The sequence below is a fragment of the Condylura cristata genome, unplaced genomic scaffold (genome assembly GCF_000260355.1).
Source record: "Condylura cristata isolate star-nosed mole 26May11 unplaced genomic scaffold, ConCri1.0 scaffold00019, whole genome shotgun sequence".
Lineage (NCBI taxonomy): Eukaryota > Metazoa > Chordata > Mammalia > Eulipotyphla > Talpidae > Condylura > Condylura cristata.
Genome location: NW_004567120.1, coordinates 35,513,671 through 35,534,319, shown reverse-complemented (window position 1 = coordinate 35,534,319; position 20,649 = coordinate 35,513,671). Strand labels below are relative to the sequence as shown.

The following is a 20,649-nucleotide window of genomic DNA, read 5'->3' as shown; positions in this document are numbered from 1 at the left end:
AGCAGCAAACCTAACACCCACCAACCTTTTTGGAGGGGAAGGTGAGAATTTTTTTTCTCTAGATAATTTTTCCTTGTAATGGTTCAAGTAATGATACAATTTAACTATCTTACAGTGTGTCATAATTCTACTTAATTATGTTATAAATAGGTAATTAAAAACCTATTAAAAACACTTTTTTGGTTAAAAAACAAAGCTTAACTATACAACTGAAATAAACATTGAAGCAAGTTAAAAAATCTGAAATTAACAAATCTGGGGTTGCTTATTCATTTGAATATTCACCCTGCAGAAATTTTCTTCTTTTAGGTATTAAAGGCAAAGAAGGTCGCCAAGCAGCTAGGAATAGTGATTATTCTGTTCCAAAGTTTAAGCATTTGAAGAAACTGCTTTTGGCTCATGGACATCTCTATTATGTGAGAATAGCACACCTTGTCCAGTATTTCTTCTATAAGGTATGTGATAAGATATTTGTAATTTCACTAATAACCATTTAAATCCATTGTTGGCTCACTTTGGTTGTAGTTTTTTCCCCCTTGTTTCTTTTGTTGATTTAGGACATTTGTATAATAAATAAAAAATCAGAAAAAATTATATTTTAGTTGATTTTTAAGGTTTAAAGACTTTTAGAGTGGGGAGATAAGATTGGCATTGTTTGTTTTGTTTTCCTTTTTTAATTAGAATAGCATTACATGAGGCTCTCCCTAATGGCACAGTGAGTTAAAGCACCACATTATGAGGCTCTCCGAAGCCACTGCAGCAGGAGTTCAATCTCCGGCCAGGGAGTTGACCCACATGGCATGACAGACCTCTCCCTCCCTGCCTGCTGCTCCCCTTAGCAGTGTATTTCAGTAGATCTGCCTGTTCCTGCTCCCCGCTCTGTCACTGGTGAATCCTCTCACCCACCACAACTCTGGCCTGTACCCCATTTCTGTAAGCATAAATAAATAAATCTTTAAAAAAAAAAGAATAGCACTACATTATAAGTTTTAGTTATACATCATTAAAAGTCAGCATGCTAAATTCACCACTAAAATCCAATGCATATATATGTCTTTTCAAATTAATATTTTCATGTTCTTTGGATAAATATCCAGAAGTAGGATTACTAGCTCATATTGTTTTTCTTTTTCTTTTTTTTTTTTTTTTTGAGGAACTACCACAGTTTTCCAGAGTGGCTGCACCAATTTATAGTCCCACCAGTCGTGCATAGCATTCTTTATCCTCTATATCCTGTCCACCAGTTATTATTTCTTGATCTTTCAATAACATGTGACCATTTTGCATGATTCAAGCTTGAATTTTATACCCTGTATTTCACTGGCTGACAAGCTCATCAACTGCTTTGTGTGTCCATTTTCTGTCATTAACCTCGGGTCATATTAGCTTTATATTTTCTGAAAAATATATAACCATGAAGCCAGGTTTATAGATTCGCTGAGGCACTGCCAGCCAGTTACCATCTGGCATCCAGACAAAATACATGTGAGTATAATGATGGTAATTAACCCAATATGTTATTTAGAACCCAATAATATTCAGAAAATCACTGTATTTTCTTTTGTAATTGTCACCAATTACAAATCAGTATTTTTCCCTACTTAAAATATGTAGAAAGTAGGACTCAGAGATTATATAGCCTGATATTGGCTCCCCAACGGCCAGTTGCTAGAATGCACAACAGGTTTATCTACTCCTAAGTCCAGGACTGTACATCTTAGAATTTTCCAGCCTTTATTTATTTTTTAGGAGAACTGGGGTACAGAGGTGAGAGAATTCACCAGAGACAGAGTGGGGAGCAGAACAGGCAAATCTACTGAAGCACACTGCTGAGGGGAGCAGCTGGCTAGACTGGGGAGGTAGCTCCCTGGCCGGGGATCGAACTCAGTTCTTAGCAGTGATAGCACTGAGACTTAACCTCTGGGCCACAGGGAGGCCCCCTGTTTATTGATCCCTACACTCAGTAACTTAACAGTCTCCAGTAAGGATGTATGGTTATTCGCTTACACCCCTCCCCCCTATTAGCAGAACCTATGAAGATCTGCCATACAGATCTGCCTCCCCATCTGAATCTATTCTGGGGACTCTATTTGGCCTCTTTCAATTTTGGCCTGCAATTCAAGCAACGGCCACTAGATGGAAGGAATGTTCTGTTAAGGGGATAAAACAAACACTAAAATGGCTACTGTTTACCAGGGGTCAGTAATTGACATATGTCTGTTCCCAGTTTAGGGATTTATGTAAATGATGCCCTATGTCTTCACTCGATCACTGTGCCCATTATCACCTTAGTGATTCAGCAGTATTCTTATTCTTGTCTGCCTTTTGTCCCTTGGTGATTTCTAATACCTTCACCCTCTTTGGCAGAATTAAAAAGCTTTTGTTCCTCTTAGCTTGCCATTGCATCTTCAGGTTAGTATTGCCCCACCCCTGGAGTCCTTCTGTGACGGTCTTCCTGCTTCTGTTTCTCCATTCAGTTGTCCTTGTGTAATGCTACTTTGAGCTTGCTCCCCAGTAACTCTCCAAGGCCTAAGGTTTAATCTGACTTTCAGGCACCCCATGCCTTACCTAACATGTTTAGAATGCATACTTACTGTCTTGCCTTAGTTCCTGCTATCATATTTAATTCATCTTTAACACCTAGTTCAAATTCTGACTTAGGTATTCATTCAGTCAACAAATATGTTTGGGTGGGTACTGTGTGCCAAACATTGCTTTAGGTCCTAAGCATTCATCATGGACTAAAATAGGCAAAAAAAAAAAAAAAAAATCACTGTTCTTATGGAACTTTAATTCTAGCAAGAACATCATACCTGTCCTTCACATTGGAGCCCTCCCGTTGGATGCTCCCCATCGAGTGTTGCCTCCTCCAGTCCCAGAGTTTTTGTTTTTTCAATAAAGTGTAACTTTAAGATGCTACTGATAGTGTTTTTGTATTGTATCAGAACATATAAATGATGTTTCCCTTCCAGGTGATGACCTTGGGAGCTGTGCCCTTACCTTGATGTTATTGGGGTTATTCAAAACAAGTGTAGCATTTCTCTTAAGCCCTGCACTCCAGATCCTATAAGATAATGCACTGAAATATCTTCAGCTATATATGACATTCATCCTTTGAGGATACATTGGATTTTTAAGAACAGCACTAAGTTTCATAGCCTGGTAAAAATTACAATGTGTGACAGAAGGAAGACTAGTTTCTGACATGGATCAAAAATGCACTCTTGAAGCGAGATCCAGAGCCATTGATATTTCAAATAAAAACAGACATTAACTCTTTTCTTCATTTTTTTCCCCCTAGAACCTTTGTTTCATTTTACCACAGTTTTTGTACCAGTTCTTCTGTGGATTCTCTCAACAGGTTTGTCTCCCTAGTTATTTGTTATAATGTAGCTTACATTTACTATTAATAAGTGACTTTTCTATTTCTTGACTTACAGAGCCTAGAGAGGCAAATCCAAAGTAAAAGGAATATTTGGGGGGGGGGCATGGGTAAAGGGGGTTTCAACAGTTGATTTTCTTGGCCTGGTTTTTGACAATGATAGATGTTTCTGTCTTTGCTTTAGCAATGTTGTTACTTTCTTTTTGAAAGATATTTGGTACATCCTGTTAGACTTGAGATATCTTTAAAAAGAATATTTTGATGTTTTACTTTTATTAGTGTATACAATGTTTTCCAATAATCCTCAAACAATATAGTTTAATATCATCAGATATTAACATCTATTCCATTTCTCAGGTTGATTTTACAGGAAAATGTAGGCCAAGTAACTGTAACTGCTAGATAAAACCTTTGATGGCATGTACAGCTCCGAGTTCTATGTCTTGTATTACTTTGCGAATATTGATTATGTTAAAAGGTGTTACACGTTAGCTTTATACATAAATGGTAGGGTGGGCAGTGCATCTGTAGGTTTCTTGTAACAATTGAAATGGATTTTTGCCTTGCTTCTAGCGAAAATATAACTAAGTGCAGGAACTATAATGCTCAGTGACTCTGCAATTTGCTAATCCATGAACAATTCAGTGAATGTGCCAACCTGAGCTACTGATAACATTGTCACACATATTAGAGACTGCTTTTCTGAATTTCAAGGCACATTCATTCCTCATGGTAGAGGTTTCTTTTGTTTGTGTTCAAATTTTATGGCAGTATTTTTTAAGACAATGTATTCTCAATGGAAAATGACTGCTCTCTTTCTCTTGAACTTGCCTCTTGGCCATTTGTTATGCCATCTCTGACATTGGTGCCATGTCACCAGCCCCATGGTGCTAGTTAAGCAGATTGCTTTATGAATTAATCATCTACCAGCTGTAGGAATTGCCATCAGCCTTCCTGTATTGAATGCTAACGAGATTAGTTACAGAGTTTTATAAATTTTGATGAATCTGCTTTTCTGGAACATTCAGATTACTATTAATCAAAATGTTTCTAATTTCTCACTTCCTTTGATAAATGCAAGCATTAAAAAAATTTTATGTTTTCTCAAATCATTATAGCAGATTGCTGAAGAGAGTTGGCTAAAACATTGTTTTTCTTTTGAAAGAAGCCTGTTGCACTGCTATCCTTTTTAAACATGTTTACCAAGTTGTCTAAGGAGAGAAAGAAAGGACTTACTCTTTATGAAGCCAACTGAGATTTAGACTACAAGCTGCCTGGGGTATGGTTAGGTTACCTTAACTGTTCGGGTGTCTGTAGGAGTTGATGTTTGCTTTTGTCAGTTGCTCAACTGGTAGGTTCACTTATTTAATAGTAATTTCTTAATTGCCTACTCTGTGCCAGACAAAGTGCTAGGATATCATATCAGTGGTCCAAACTAACTCTAACCCCCATGGGGCTTGCAATACAGAGATAGGAGGAGAGGCAGACAGTAGTCACACAATATATTATGTCAGATACTGATAAATGTTCTACAGAAAAACAGTAAAGCATAATAAATGGCTAGACTGTGACTGGAGAAGAGAACTGCTATTTTAGAGAAGATGACCTAGAAAGTTCTCTCTGATGAGGTGACATTTGGGCAGAGATCTGAAGATGAGGGAAGTTGCTAGATAGACATCTTAAAGAGAAGTGTACTAGGTAAGGGGAAGGTCTTCCTGAGGTGGTGATGTGATGTGCAGTGTGTTTATTTTTTACTTTAGCCTTGTGCTAATGCTGAATATAGCATTAACTGAATACCTTTGAAGTATTTAAAGGGCAGTCAACCTTTTTCAGCTCAGATCCACATCACGTATTCTCTGCAACTCTGGAACTTGGAGAGCAAGCTATGAAGAATGTAAATAAGGGACCAATAAAAAACTACTCTAGCAAAACTAGGATAGTACTGACCTTTTTTTTTCCCCATGAAAATATTTGTAACATGCTTAACAAGAAACTATTATCTGCTAAACCTGTTTGTTTTGAGGGCATTCTTTCTCCTGTAATTATGCATCTAAGAATTATAGTTATCACTCATGCAACTCAGAGTACCACCGTTGAACAAAAGTAGATTGATGCTGCTTTTGTTTGAATGAAATTTAAGACTAAATTATACACTAGTCAATTGAGTTATTTTTTAATTTACTTATTTGTGAAAATGGGTAATTTCCAATGAATATGTAGTGCTGTGTGCCAACAGACTGGTCTAATCTCCTAAGAATTAAAAGGAATATAATATCTTTTGGGAGCCATCTTTAATTCAGTAGAGTATTTTTGCTCAGTCTAAATATTTGTGGAAAGTACCTCCATGTTCTGTGTAGAGATTGGGATTATCACATCATCTCTTGCTTTGTCTCCACCACAGGCCAGGACTGTGGTCCCTTCTTCTGGGCTCCCCCATGCCTACTTAAGTCATTACCACTCCCTCACCTAGAATTTGAGTTCCTTGATAGATTGATAAATTTTATTTGACCCCAGTATTTGTCACTTAATAAACACAAAATACATATTTTTAAATCAACTAATGAATGACTTACTGGTTTATACAAGTTGTTCCCAACTTTTTTGAGTCAGTCTCCATTATGCTAGTAACTGTACATTTGTTAGGCTTTGTTTGAAAATGCATGGTATTAATCAATAAATAACGTGATAAATACATGTGAAAATGGGGTAGTATTTATTCACGTCACAGGTAAGAGCTGTATGATGATATCTAGCACTATATAGAAAAATACTGAACTCAGTAAGTACTTTAATCAAAGTGAGATTCATAGAATACCTTAATTTTTTAGTAAAGTTTATAGTATCAGATTAGTGCTTTACAAATGTGTTATGGCTTCCAATATCTCCTCATTCCTTCACTCAGTATTTATTGAATGTTATCTGTTATGTCAAGTTCTGTGGTAGATATCAAGATTGTTAAAGCCCTCCAGGCCAAAGGCCAACAGGAACTTACTTGTAGTTGATTAAATTAGCAAGAAACAATGTACACTTGAGGAACCGTAAGTTCTCTCAGAAAGAGGGTATTTTAAAAATCTGATTATAGAGCTTGTGCTTGAGTTAGGTGATTTGGGGAAAAGCTGAAAAGGTGGGAATTTGCTGTAGAAAGGAGTGAAAGGGGTGTAGCTATATAAATATGCACTTTCGTGACTCTTCTGCAGGAGGAGTGAGACCTAGGAGGCTAACGCTGCTACTGACAGAGAAGTGTGGCCCTTGGGTATCAGCCAGAGTCGGGGGTTGGTCGCCTCTGCGATTGAGACATTATTCGTGTTGTGTTCAGGCAGGATATGGAGTGACCTTGTTTTTGTCTTGATCCATCATGGTCACAGAGTGGCTTTGTTCAGTGTTACTATTCTGTGCAATGGCACATGTTTGACAAGCGAACACCAGTGCCTGGCTGAGGGTGCCAGGCGAATTACTGCTGCATGTCATGGGCTGCTTTGCTCTTTCTCAAGCTATAGATGTCAATAGACTATGTAAAAAATTCCTGCCTTCACACAGTTTAAATTCTAGTGTGAAGAGACAGATGATAAATATAATAAATTCATACTTTAAGTTAGAAGGCAGTTAGTACCAGAACAAAAGAAAAAAGAAACTGAATAAGGAGAAGACAGGTCTATTAAGAGGGAGTGGAATGTTAAATAAAGGTGGTTCTCACTGAGAAGATAACATTTAAACTGAGATTTGAAGGAAGCAAGGACGTAAACAAGCACTGAGGAACAGTGTTCTAAGCAGGGGTAACACCAGGCAGGGGCAAAGGATGTCTTGAGTTAGGAGCGAGTCTGGGCATTGGAGGGATTGTGAGGAAGCCATTGGTGCTCTCGTGAAAGGAGCAACGAGCAAGGAGATTAGAGATAAGGACAGACAGGTAGGAGCTAGAGTGAGTGGGGCTTTATAGCCACCCCTTTTCTAAGAACTTTGCTTGCTCTCAGACAAAAGAATCCATTGGAAACCATGACTTGATCTGATTTATTTTTTAACTGAATTGCATGGGTCATTGCACTGTATAGACTGTAGGTCAAGCAGAGAAGTAGGGAGACCATTTAGGGGGCTTTGCAGGGTGGTAACAGTGAATTGATCTGGGGTTAATATGAAGGCAGAACAGTAGATATCTCCTAATCAGCTGCATAAGAGGTGTAAAGAAGAGTCATGGTAAACCCAAGACTTTGGTTCTGATTGGTCAGACAGATTTGGTTGTCACAAAAAGAGCAGGTGCGAGATGAAGGCCAATTAGAAGGTTGGTTTTGGACGTATGAAGTTTGAGATAGGCTAGACACCCAAAATGAGATGTCATGTGGGCATTTGGGTATATGGGCTTGCGTTCAGGGGAACAATCTGAGCCAGAGGTAGATATCTGGGGATTTTCCACAAATGGGTGGTGCTATTAAACCCACAGGACTGAACGAAACTGTGAGTATAGATACACTACAAAGACCAAGTATTAGAAAACTCGAGAAGACTGGAAGCATGGCTAATAAGGAAGGAGGAGAATCCCTTTTTTCAAAATATTTCTTGAGTACATAAATGGTGCCAGGTTCCAGGATAGATACTGGGGTTATAAACATTAATTGCAGGGTCAGTTGCCAAGACAAGTGACATGGGAGAAAGCAAGTGGAAAGGGAAACTTGACGAGGTTAGGTTGATACTTAAGTTGCAGGTGCCTACGGAATAGCCAACAAAATGTTGAAAATTTTGATCTGGAGTCTGTGGGATTCAGGACCAGAAGGAGTTGGAAGTCACACCCATGTACAATATTGAGCTTTGTTTCTGTGAATACATTTATTTAATTACATAAATATGTCATGGAGATAGTAATAATGATATTTTAAACTATGAAAATATTAAGCAAAAGAAATGTTGGCACAGTCTGACTCCTTCCTATATTGAATTTCTCCCAGGGCTTCCTTAGTTGGACTTTGTTCACTAATCTTTGAAATATTATAGTTAATATCTGTTAGAAATAGAGCTTATAGCTTTTAAGCCTTTTGAATGAGATCCTTTTAAAGGAAGGGCATATTAATGTGATGCATCACATGTGTTAATTTTTTTATAATTACCAGTAGGAATGATTGTATTTACAAGAATTATTCTGCTGGCACCGAAAAAAAGGTGAAAGGAAACTGTCTTGTTTTCGCTTGTGAATTTTCCAGACGTGTGAATGTCCTGCTTGATGGTCGTTAGGGTGTGTTTATCTTCTGCTGGTTGTCATTTCAGCCATTGTATGATGCCGCTTACCTTACAATGTACAATATCTGCTTCACATCCTTACCCATCCTGGCCTACAGTCTACTGGAACAGCACATCAACATTGACACTCTGACCTCAGATCCCAGATTATATATGTAAGTTATATTCATTTCATACAGTTAGAACTTTCCAGTCTTTCAAAGCTGTGTATTTCATTTGGAGGTGGGTAAAGAGAAGAAATATCTGCCTGGCTTGATTATGTGTTTATGCTCTGAATTTTTAGCTACTGAAACTAGATCTTTCAAGAAGAAAACATCTTCCACAAGGGTGGGTTCTGTACTTGTATGTGTGTGAATCATTTAGTTCAAACTCACTAGTTCCCAAAAACATGGAACTGCATTATCATAGAATTCTGGAATCTTAGAAAAAGGACACAGAATTTTATCTACCAAAAAAATAAAAAGACACAAACAAAAAGTTCTGGTAGTTTAGAATATTGTTTCCTGCCCACCTTAGTGGAGTAACATGTTTTCTTGTACCCCTTCTGTTGAAAACTCCCCTTAAGTATAGCCTACTGCCTTAGTAAAATTAGAGTAAATATAAAATCACTAAAGTTTTAGCACTTGAAGGAAATAATTAACTCATTGACCATTTATATCATTTTGTGTCTGTTGGAAGTGGATGCTTTTCCTATTGATCAGAGACTGGGCACCAAACCAGTTGCTTGACCTGTGATGTAATTGATTTTCATAAAGTAAGCCTACAGCTAAGGATAAAGAATGTTAATTTACAGCAGATGATAAGCATTGCAAAACAGTTGATGACAACTGTAGTAGATTCAGATGTTTTGTTGTGCGAGTAAAGAGGCACAGGTCTAAGGAGTTTCTTTAAGCATTGTGACTCATAAAACTCATACTTTGCCAGTTGTTCGACTTAATTAGATTTACAAAATTTAGCATCATTCTAAAGGTATTATGGAAAAATTTTAACACATAAAGAAAATACTACTATAGTGAACTTCCCTGTCCTCACTGCTCAGCTTCCACGACAGTAAATTCAGGACCTATCCTGCTTAATTAATAAAACCATCTTCCCTCTCATAGACTAATTTTGAAACAAATAACATGCACATAAAATAGTTACTTCCATGCATGTATACCTCTTAAAGGTCTTTTTTTTTTTTTTTATGGATACAAGAATTGAGCTATAGGCCAGAGGTGTAGGGGTGAGAGGATCCATCAGAGACAGAGTGGGGAGCAGAGCAGGCAGATTGACTGAAATACACTGCTCAATACACTGAGCAGCGGGTAGGTCAGGAGACATCTTCCATGACATGTATGTCACCTCCCCAGTGGGCTGGGAATTGAACTCATGCTGCAGACACTGCAGATCGCCTCACAGTGCTGTGCTTTAAGCCATTGCGCCACTAGGGAGGGCCCTTAAAGGTCTTCTTAAAAACAGAAACACAGTGTTCTATCATACCTGAAAATGTAATAGTTTCATAATAATATCAGCTGTCCAACCAGTGTTCACATTTCTCCAGTTGTCTCATTTCCTTTTGTAGCATGAATATTGTAAAGTCATATTTTATGAGTTTCTTTTAACTTACCCAAGGATGCAGGGTTTGAGTAGAGCAAGACCAAGGTCAAAATTCAGTCTGGTATTGTTCCAGCAGTTCAAACAGCCATCTTCAGTATTAAGACAAACTAAAGTAAGCCTCACAGTGCTCTGGTTGAATTGGGATTTGGCAGCGGTGAGCTATTGCCACCCATCTACCCCCACCAAGGGCGCAAGCTCATCACTTAGTTTAATTAGCTCAACCAACCTAATCTCCAGACCCAGCTCTGCCACTTACTATGTGACCTTGGACAGATTATTTGCCTGATATGTGCCTCAGTTTCTTCTTTGGCCCAGTAAGGGTACAGTAGCACCTCGTCTCAAAGGTTTTGTGAACACTGAATGAGTGATACATACAAAAGAACTTAAAACAATGCCTAGGACATAGTAACTTTTCAATAGATGGTAGCTCTTAATCTTACTATTCTAACACCTCCCATATAACCTTCGGGCTGTGCTAAGCAACTTCATACATTAAGAATGTTGAAAGCAGTTGAGCACAGTTATTAATGAGGGTGTCTATGGGCTTTTAGTGTAGGTTTTTAGAGCTACAGGTACTGAATTACTGCACCATTTGTATGGAAGTATACTTGCTATATCTGATTCAGCAATGAAGACCACGCGGACCACACAGACCTACTGGGCTATCCAGCATGCAGTTTTCCTTCCCTTCTGGCCTGCTAGTGGTCAGTCGCGTATTGATTGCTCCATTACTCTAGACTCTCTCGTAAGCGTGAAGCCCCACTCTTGTAGGTGGCTCTCTATTTGTCTCCCTTAACGTTATGGGTGGTGTTGTGTAGCATATTGTACATTTTCACCTTCAGGGATTTAAGTGACTCAGGTACTTCCCAGACATTTTGCCATAAACCAAGACATCCCTGAATATTTTGCATCTTAAGAGAAATTTGCAAAGTAAACTGTCTAGATAGAGGGAAGAAACATGGTTTCCTCTGCAGCTTTACAGGCAACAGAAAGGTCCTAGTACACCTGCAGCCTCCTGTCATGAGGAGATGGACAGGCCCTTGCTGCTGGTCCATCTCTCCCCAGACTCTCCTGCTCTCTCCTGGTCTCCTTCATGATGGCTGTCAGTTTCCAACAGCTTCATTATTCATCTGAGTGCAGCTGGAAAGCCTGACCTGTAATTCGATAGACCGTGATACCCTGCCTTCTTCCCACTGAGTGTAATGCAACTCCCAGAGATGGTCTAGAAGGACAGGAACACTTCCTACCTTTGTCCTTTCTTCCTCAGCCCAAGCCAGTGACTCAGAAGCCTAATTGGACCCTCCCTGGTAGCGCAGGGGTTCAAGCGCAGCATTACGAAGCTATCTGCAGCCACTGCAGCACCAGTTGAGCATCCTGGCCTGGGAGCTGACCTACATGGCAGAGCAGACCTCTCCTGTCTCACCCCCTCAGCATGTATTTCAGTAGACCTGCCTGTTCTGCTCCCCCATTCTGTTTCTGGTGAATCTTCTCACCCCTGCCCCCACACTTCTGGGCCTGTACCCCAGTTTTAATATGCATAAATAAATACATATTGTTTTTTAAAATTCTCATTGGCTGGCAAGTGCTGGGTACTCTGGGTACTCTGCAAATATCTTCAGGGAGGTACTTTCCTTGTAACTCCCAGTTGCCTTAGGAGTATGATTTATTGGCTGTTGTAAGAGCTTTTTTCTTATTTGAAACAGCCCGGCAACTGATCTTAGTATTGTATTGGCAACATTTGTGCTACTTGAGTGATTCACTCACTACCTTTTGATAAATGTTAAGAACAATTTGAAATAGAAGCCAAAAGAATGAATACCCTGCACAATTCTTTTGTAGCTCTGCTCCACTGTAATTGGAAGCATTATTTTTAACATTCTAACTTGTACTAAGATTACTGTATCTTTGACAGATTTTAAACTTTTAATCTGTCTTAACTGCCATTTATCAAAGCATGGCTGTATAGCTTCAAATTTGTTACTTGACTCAGTTGAAAAAAATACAATAAAAATAGAATAAAAATTTATTTTAAAAAATTCTAGGAAGAAATCTTGATTAAAAGAGAAATGTTAACAGTTATAGTTGGAATGCTGTGATAGCTTGGTTAAAAGACAGGATTTGAAGTCAGATCAAGCTAGGATTGTATACTAGCTCTGTTCCTGAGTCAATTCTGGCTGCTACTACACTGGTATTTCCCAAACTCTACTGTACATTAGACTCACTGAAGGGGTTTAGTTACACTGGAGACAGGTCAATCAGAATAGGGTGAGAGCCAAGTGGCCATGTTATTCAAGACCCCCCTAGTGGGGCCACCCTGGTGGCCTAGGTGTTCTCAGCTCAATCACCGGGATGAACCACCATGATGACCTGAGTTCGATCCGCAGCCAGGAAGTTAAACCATATGGCGCAGCAGGCCTCTCCTGTCTGGCCCACTGCTCCCCTCAGCAGTGGATTTCAGCAGATCGACCTGTTCTGTTCCCTTCTCTTGTCTCGGTGAATCCTCTCACTCCCTGAACCTCTGGCTACACCCCAGCTCTTCTATGCAAAAATAAATAAAATCTGTAGGAAGAAAAGATCCTTAGGTGATTCCATGTGCATCAGAGTCGGGAGCCATCATGCCTTTTTGAGGGTCTTATTATTTGTAAATGGGTGTGATGTGAATACCTACCTTGTGGTTTTTATGTGGATGGAAATGGATTAGATGTACAAAATTTTTAATCCAGTTTTCTGACATATACTAAGTACTCAATAAATAGGAGCTAATTAGGACTGATGGTGTTTTGTTGTCAGTAGCTAGAATCTTAGAAACGCTTTGATGGTTATTTGCTACAATGCCACAGCCTGGCCTGCCCAAAGCCTCCCATTCCAAAGGTAGCTCCTTTATTATAAGAGGGTCAAAACTGTTGTGATTCTTTGACATTTCACTGTGTTTTTATTGAACAGCTTACATGGGTTCATTAACCTGTCATTTTTCCCATTTCTCAATAGGAAAATTTCTGGCAACGCCATGCTGCAGTTAGGCCCCTTCTTATACTGGACATTTCTGGCTGCATTTGAAGGGACAGTGTTCTTCTTTGGGACTTACTATCTCTTTCAGACTTCATCCCTAGAAGAAAATGCAAAGGTAAAAACATGATACAAGTCATTGCATATTTTTTATAAGTATGGCTTATCCATTTCCATAAGCACTGGATCTATTATATACATACTTGAGCCTTTTTGCAAGTCATTTTTGTTAAGGTACAGTATGTTCTCACAACTCCTTTAGAGCAATACAAGTGTTGAAGTAAGAACTCACTTCCTGTGTGTGTGAGTAACTAGAGAGCTTGTGTGCCAATCTTCTGGAAGCTTAACTCACATGTAATTTTTACCAGATGAAGAAGAGTTCTTGGGTCCTGACTTTGGACCCCTGCATGATGTGAGTGAGGCTTTTCCTGTTTTAAAGTGAAGTCTGGCTCCACTAGCTCTTATTCATAGTGCCCCTCATGCTTGGAGTTCAAGGGATAATTGTCACATTTCTGCAGTATTTGCCCAGTAGTTTCCTTTTCTTTATCCTTCTCTTCTGCATGAGAGCATAGTGTTTTCCAGAAAGACCACAACTGGTCCTGCCAGTGCCTTCCCAGCAAGTGACTACAATGGTCAGCACCTGTGTTGGGATGCATTTGCCTGGGCTGTGCTCCAGGTGGAAAATGCTGAGGGGGTGAGGCTTTCTCCCCTCAGCCACACCATGGGAGATGGAATCCGCCACCTTGCATGCTGCTTTCATGATAGTCTCCCTTGCTGTCCTGCACTTCCTCTTTTGTGTTCCTTTACTCTGTTGTTCATAATGTGCAGCAAAGCTAAGGTTCAAAAAGCAATTACTGAGTACAGTGATTGTTATCACAACCTAGAAAGCAACATGTTACAGAAGTGATAGGCTCAGTGAACTTAAATGATACTTTGAAACTGTTACTTGGCACTACAATAAATTGGTACTACAGTAAAAACCTCTTTTAATTTGGACTAACAGAAACCAGTTGTATGAATTCATTTAAATGGCTGGCCACCAATAAACTGTTGAGAAAATAGAAATTTAGTGCTTTACAGGAGGGCCCATGTAGCACTTGCCAAGGAGAATGCCTTGATAAATTACCTCTGCAGCCTCACACAAATCACCTCAGATTTTCCAAGTCTGCTTTGCCCATTAGTAAGAGGGGTCTCAATTTTGTTGTTTCTTGTTTTATGGTTCCTTCAGCTTTATGACTGATTCTGTGACTGTCACTTTTTATATTATTTTTATTGGACTCATAAATTGTTTAGAGCTGACTATTGCTTAAAATCAGCGTGTTCAAAGTAAGCAGATACACTTTTGCAATCCTGTAGACTTTGCTTAGCAAAATCTTCAGGCAGGGCATGGGAAGCCTCAGCCCTCCCTCTGTCCATTTTATCTCCCATTTTGAGTTCATAAAGTCCAAATTAATTAGATTTTACTGTGTGCATCACCATCCTTTCTAAGTGTTTACTAAAGCTGTAGGAACTGCTCTGAGCAGTTTAATATAAACACCTATGTGTGATTTGATCAGATTCCTTTTTTGCTTCTATTAACCTTAAGTTTTTGGTTTTATGTTTTTAAAAAACGTTTACATTTCATTTTCTGTTTTAATGTTATGCATTCAGATCTTGACAGCCGTTGGTAAGCATTTGTGCCACTCATGCCATTGTGTGGACTTAGACATGATACCCGCTTTTCTTTACTGTGCACATGCTGACAGCGCTGATATTTGTAGCCAGAATCTTAGACTGTATTTTTAAAGTGTGAGCCCATTTCTCTGAAAATTAGTATTTGGGAGTTTGGATTCTGTATTATAGGAAGAACCCTTATCAAACTCTTTAGTGACATGAATAATGAAGAACTTTACTGTTAGTGGACTATAGTTTTTCTCCCTGCCTTTTCACACCAATGTGTTCCGAGTTTGATGCTTCATGGAATAATGGAAGTAAGCCCTACCAACTGCAGGTGTAGCATTCCTGTCCAAGGAAATGTAGGGTCACAGTAAAATCCTCCATTTTGGCCTAATCTTTTGACCAGGTATTTCCCAACAATTCATTCAAAAATCTTTGGCAGTTACACAATAGGATTAAGCTTGTCATTTTATTTTTGTAAGCAGGCTTATACACGGCACATATAATTGTTGAATGTTTTTCAGGTCTATGGAAACTGGACTTTTGGAACCATTGTCTTTACAGTCTTAGTATTCACTGTAACTCTGAAGGTTAGACTTTTTATTTATTCAAATATATTTAACACCATGTTTTGTAATGCTTTATGGTCTTATGTCTTTTTGTCTTAGAATGTCATTGTAGTGGGTTATTATTCAAATATGAATGCTTACTAAAATGTGTATGATAATAGAAATTTGCGCATTTGAGTACTATTGTGTTCATTTTTTCCTGTATACCACACATCTTCGCTTTAAAAATTCATATGCCATACTTATGTTGAAAATCTGTTCCTTCTATCCTTTCCTGCCATTTGCTATTTTCAAGATGTTATACATGATAGATAAACAGACAGAGAGAAAGAGAAAGTTAGTTTTCATCTTGGATATTTTTAAACATACTTGTTTAAGAATGACAGGGCTTAAAAGAATTTGGGTACTTAAAACCAGCGCTGATATTTGTAGCCAGAATCTTAGACTGTATTTTTAAAGTGTGAGCCCATTTCTCATATGGAATGTGATATCTGATATCTGAGATATCTGAGGTATCTGAGGTAAGTGCTTGCTAGTGATGAAATTTTTTATGAGGTATTCATCATATGCTACCCACATTTGTGTTGAAATTCCTGAGACTAGATGACATGCAGTGCACAGGTAGGCTCATTTTGGCAAAATTTTTGACATTAACATGTAGCCATATAATAATGCTCTGATGCCTTACTGCATGTTCCCTTTGAGGCACATGTATTGGACTCACATTTGAAAGCATACCAGATTATTGTGGTCACTCCATTAGTAAACACGTACGTGGGATCCAAGAAGGAGAAGCCTTAGACTCTAGAGTTTCAGTATTGTGAGTGGTGAGAACTAGGATTCAGAAGTATAATTGACAGAGTTCCTCTAGTCCTTTCTCCTCCCTAAATTTTTACTTCTGGTTCATTCGTCATACCAAAAGGAACTAACATGTATTCGTATTAGAGACTTCATGTCTTTGTACCTCCATTTCCTTGTCTAATAAGATGAGATCAAAGTAACTGTCTGTCGGGTTTTCTGTGAGAAGTCAATGAGTGGATACACATAAGGCACTTAAAATGGTAGATGGCGTATAGAACGTGCTTAGTACACCGAATGTAGTTGTTATTTGTCATGTTTCACAGGCTCATAATTTGAATTGGAAACCTCCCCAGTTTCCCCAGAGCCCCCAGCCTCGCATACAGCCCCTGGTGCCCTTTCACATGTTGCCCCAAAGATAGCCACTCTCTCATCTTTGGACGAGTGTTACTATGTGTGACATTTTCTTTAGCATATGGTAGGGTAGGAATGCAAGACTGAGCTACATTAGCTGTGGTATCTGCTTCCCTGTTTATGAATGAGAAAATGTAACAGAGAGTTTAGGGCCCTGGTGTTACAGCAAATCACAAAACTGAGACACAGCCTCCTCTTTGAATATTTGTCTGTGTGGCTCAGAAATTTTAAGCAAGGAGAGGCAGGACATAATTGATATTTTTAGATTACATTAAAAAACCCCAGGTACCATAATCTGAACAATCAGTCCTGACAGAAACATTAAGGAATTAAAATCCAAGGCAACTGGGATTGTTGCTAATTTAATGGAACAGACACCGGTTTTGCATTTGAAAGGGACCTTACATACTTAGACCCACATTCCATATTCCAGGATGCCAGTTGCCTCTGTATTCAGTAACTCCCAGCTATTGTGTTTGAACTGTTAGGACTCTTTTGCGTAGTTTACCATTCTCCCTACCTCGTTCCCTCTTGTACTGCTTTCTGCTTTTCAGCATATCTTCCTCTGCCAGCTTGCCAGCTGTCCTTTGTCATTACCTCCTTTGTCACCACTACATGAGAACTTGAAGCTCCAGCTTCCAGGATATTACCTTTGCCTCATTCCTTGCCCTTCCTTCCGTAGTGAGGGATCTGCCACCTGGTACATTCTAGCTTTTTGCTTGACCACACTGTACATTTGTGCTCTGGAGAGAAGAGGCTCTAGGGCAGAGCACATTGCTTTTATAGTCAACTCTCTAAAAAGCCTGGATTCTGTTCTTATAATTCCGTACTTTAGGTGTGTGGCCCAGCTAGGTCCTCCCTCCCATAGGTAGCACTGTGCCCAAGTTACCAAACATCATAGTGTGTTGCCTGTTGCAATCCCCACCCATCATAAAATCTTCTGTGTTGTATCTTTTCAGCTCGCCTTGGATACTCGTTTCTGGACATGGATAAATCACTTTGTGATTTGGGGTTCTTTAGCCTTTTATGTATTTTTCTCATTCTTCTGGGGAGGAATTATATGGTAAGCAGATACACATGTGTGAGTAATGTGTAAACAGCAAAATACACACATATATTTACATTGTGCCTGCAAAGATAAATTATAATTTTAAACTGTTGATTATATAAGATGGCATCTTCAATATAATGGACTGGAACTTACTTGTAGCCAGTAACACGATTATCAGGTAAGATTTCAAATGCAAGTATATAGACAGCACAAGATACTGAAAGGACACTCCCTCCTCCCTCCCACTTTCTTGTGGTTCCTCTTCCAATCTTTCAACTTGAAAGTTTGTAAACATCTCTGTGACGTGCCACTGTAATTTCTAGCATGATGTGTGAAGCTTCTACACAAGTTAGTGGTCAGCGGCCACATTATTATCCATGCGAATCAGTATATAACTGATTCACATCACTACGATATACTCAGTATGTATCAGTAGAATATATACCACTTATTATCTAGAGGGTTATTATCTTGAAATCACCAACATTGTTTTTTTGGGGGGCAGGTAAAGACAGACTAATATTTTATGGTCTTAATACTCACTGTAATTCTGAAGGCTAGAATTTTATTTGTTCAAATATGTTTAACATCATTTTGGCCTTACAGGTCATTCACTTCCTATTGGTTCAGTAAATGTTTATTCAGAAGCCATTTTATGCTGTGGCATGACTAGACTGCACCCTGCTTCAAGGAGACTGGAGTGCGATAAGGGGACACACAGGCCATGCTTAGAGGAGTTTAAGGGAATGTAAATAAATTGGGTTTTTCTCCTTTCCATACTCACAGAGGACTGTATTTTGTGTTTAAATATCCTAATTGTTTTCACTAATGAGTGGCTTCCCCTGACAGGGATGCCAGCAACAAAGAACCTGAGTGTAATAAGCCTTGGGATGACATTCAGGAGTACATATTTTCACTGGTTTGAGTAACATAATACATTTCATCTTACCACAGAAATAGGAATACCATGTTTATGTCCCTTGTGACTTACCAGAGAAACTCACTGTTTTGAAAAGGTTTTTTTAATAGGAACGTTAGGAAATAAAAATATGAAAAACTTAGACATTTAAGGAAGTAGCAGTTCTTAAAAAATGTAATTACAGCATATATTTGACCCCTATATCAGCAGTTACTAAAGCACTGAGGCCGAAGGAAGTCTCTATTTTCTTTAATGACATACAAATGAATCCGTTGATTAACCAAGTATAATACACAATTGTAAGTCTGCCTAGAGTTCATGATTCTGTCTATAAATTGTGTAATCAGTACTGAACTAATTATGCAAAGTTTCCACAAGAATAAAATATTTCTACCAAACTGGTTTCTGTTTGAACAGACTATTTCGTAGTGATTAAAATAAATCCCTGAAATGATTAAGACATTGTCACACCTGTTTCTACTCATCAGAGATACTAAAAGTGAAACATTAATAAATCTGTATTGTTAGATAGTTTTGCCTGTGGAATTATCTGAGTGGAGCTACTCTCTGTGAATGTAAACTTTCTCTTACAGAGCATCCAACAAAATGTAGCTGGAAACATAGGAGCTGGATGCTCCCCACAGCTAACACCTCTGGATATGTTCCACCCTGTGGTATTACCCCCACCCCTCTTAAGGGTGGACAGTGACAGTGATGCTTTCTGAGCCCCACTCAATCCAGAAATATTCTCTTATTCTTTACTCTTCCCCTTCAAAGCTCCATAGATGCCATCAAGGTAAACAAAGAAACCTAGGGTTATTCATCAGTAAGGGTTAGGATACTGTGGGAAGGAATACCTGTGATTAGCTGTCACTTGTCTGCTGGGCCCTTACTATCGCTTACTTTACTGCCTGGAAAATTAGTGGTCTTCATAATCAAGAGTAAGGGTAGAGTACTACCAGAACAGTCTCTTCTATATGGTTAGAAGCCTAGAAAGCCTGGTTAGCCCTGATCTCCCAGATTTCTCTACCTCACTGTCTGCTCACTCAGAATCCATGTCTAGTTGTTAATTTTATCACGTTAGACAGTGTACAAATATAATTGTTTATATTCATTGCTGTTTAAGCAATATTTCTTTAAAACACAGTGTATGATCTGCAGAGCATTTCACCGCAGATCAATTTTGAAATAAGAAACTAGTTTTGTTTCAGTTAACACTATGCTCTGTCTAATCAGTGGGGCTGACCACCTGCCTACCTATGGACTTCTTATTCACGGACAATGTGATGTGCATCCCGGCCTTGCATGGATGCTTTGTTCTTTGTCCCCTTCAGCTTTCAACATTAAGTTAGCCTAGTGAGACTCTCTGTGGCTCAGACAGACAGGGGAAGGGAAACAGATAGTGCTTCACAGTCGCTGCAAAATAGTTCAGTTGTATGACTTGAATGAAATCCAACATCGTAATGAGGGGTCTTCCTGGATTTCTGAAGTCTATGGCATAATGTCCTACTATCTGATATCTGCTTGTAGATGGTAATGGTAGGTTCCTCCCAGTTGAGAGAGAGAAGCTCTACAGGCCTTTTTATATTTGCATAAAGGTTTGTTTGAGGGGGCTTATAAAAGTGTCTATTGAATTTCTGAATATAGAGCACAAATCCATTTTCATATTAATAAAGCAGCCTAGGAATAAAAGACTTGTTAGCATAAAAAATAATCATCATTTCTCCTGAATATCTTTGAAGCACCAGCATTTTCTAATGCAAATAAATATTCTCCAGTTGGCAGTTTTAAAGTTGATTGCTTGGTTGTTTTTCAAGTCAAATGCATTTTATTATCTTCCCCCCCCCCCTTTGATTATCATTCCTTTTCTCTCCAAACATTTGGTGAATGAAATCTGTTTGTTACTTTTGGGACATTCGAAAGAAAAACATTTTTATTAATGCATATAGCAAAGATTCCTTTTAAATAGAAAAGTTTCAATTACACTTCTGTTTCATGTGACGAGAACTGACTTGTTTTTTATTATGTTTTT

The 20,649-nt window shown here is 38.7% G+C and overlaps 1 protein-coding gene across 3 annotated transcripts in view; it reads left to right on the top strand.

Annotated features, from left to right (window-relative positions):
• ATP11C (ATPase, class VI, type 11C) overlaps positions 1–20,649 on the top strand; it is a 160,688-nt gene that overhangs the window by 128,437 nt on the left and 11,602 nt on the right. For all 3 annotated transcript variants that reach the window (XM_012727202.1, XM_012727199.1, XM_012727200.1), the window contains exons 22-27: positions 310–455; positions 3,302–3,361; positions 8,633–8,760; positions 13,193–13,328; positions 15,391–15,456; positions 17,607–17,710. In XM_012727202.1, the coding sequence (XP_012582656.1) occupies positions 310–455; positions 3,302–3,361; positions 8,633–8,760; positions 13,193–13,328; positions 15,391–15,456; positions 17,607–17,710 (640 nt within the window). The remainder of the gene's footprint in view (positions 1–309; positions 456–3,301; positions 3,362–8,632; positions 8,761–13,192; positions 13,329–15,390; positions 15,457–17,606; positions 17,711–20,649) is intronic.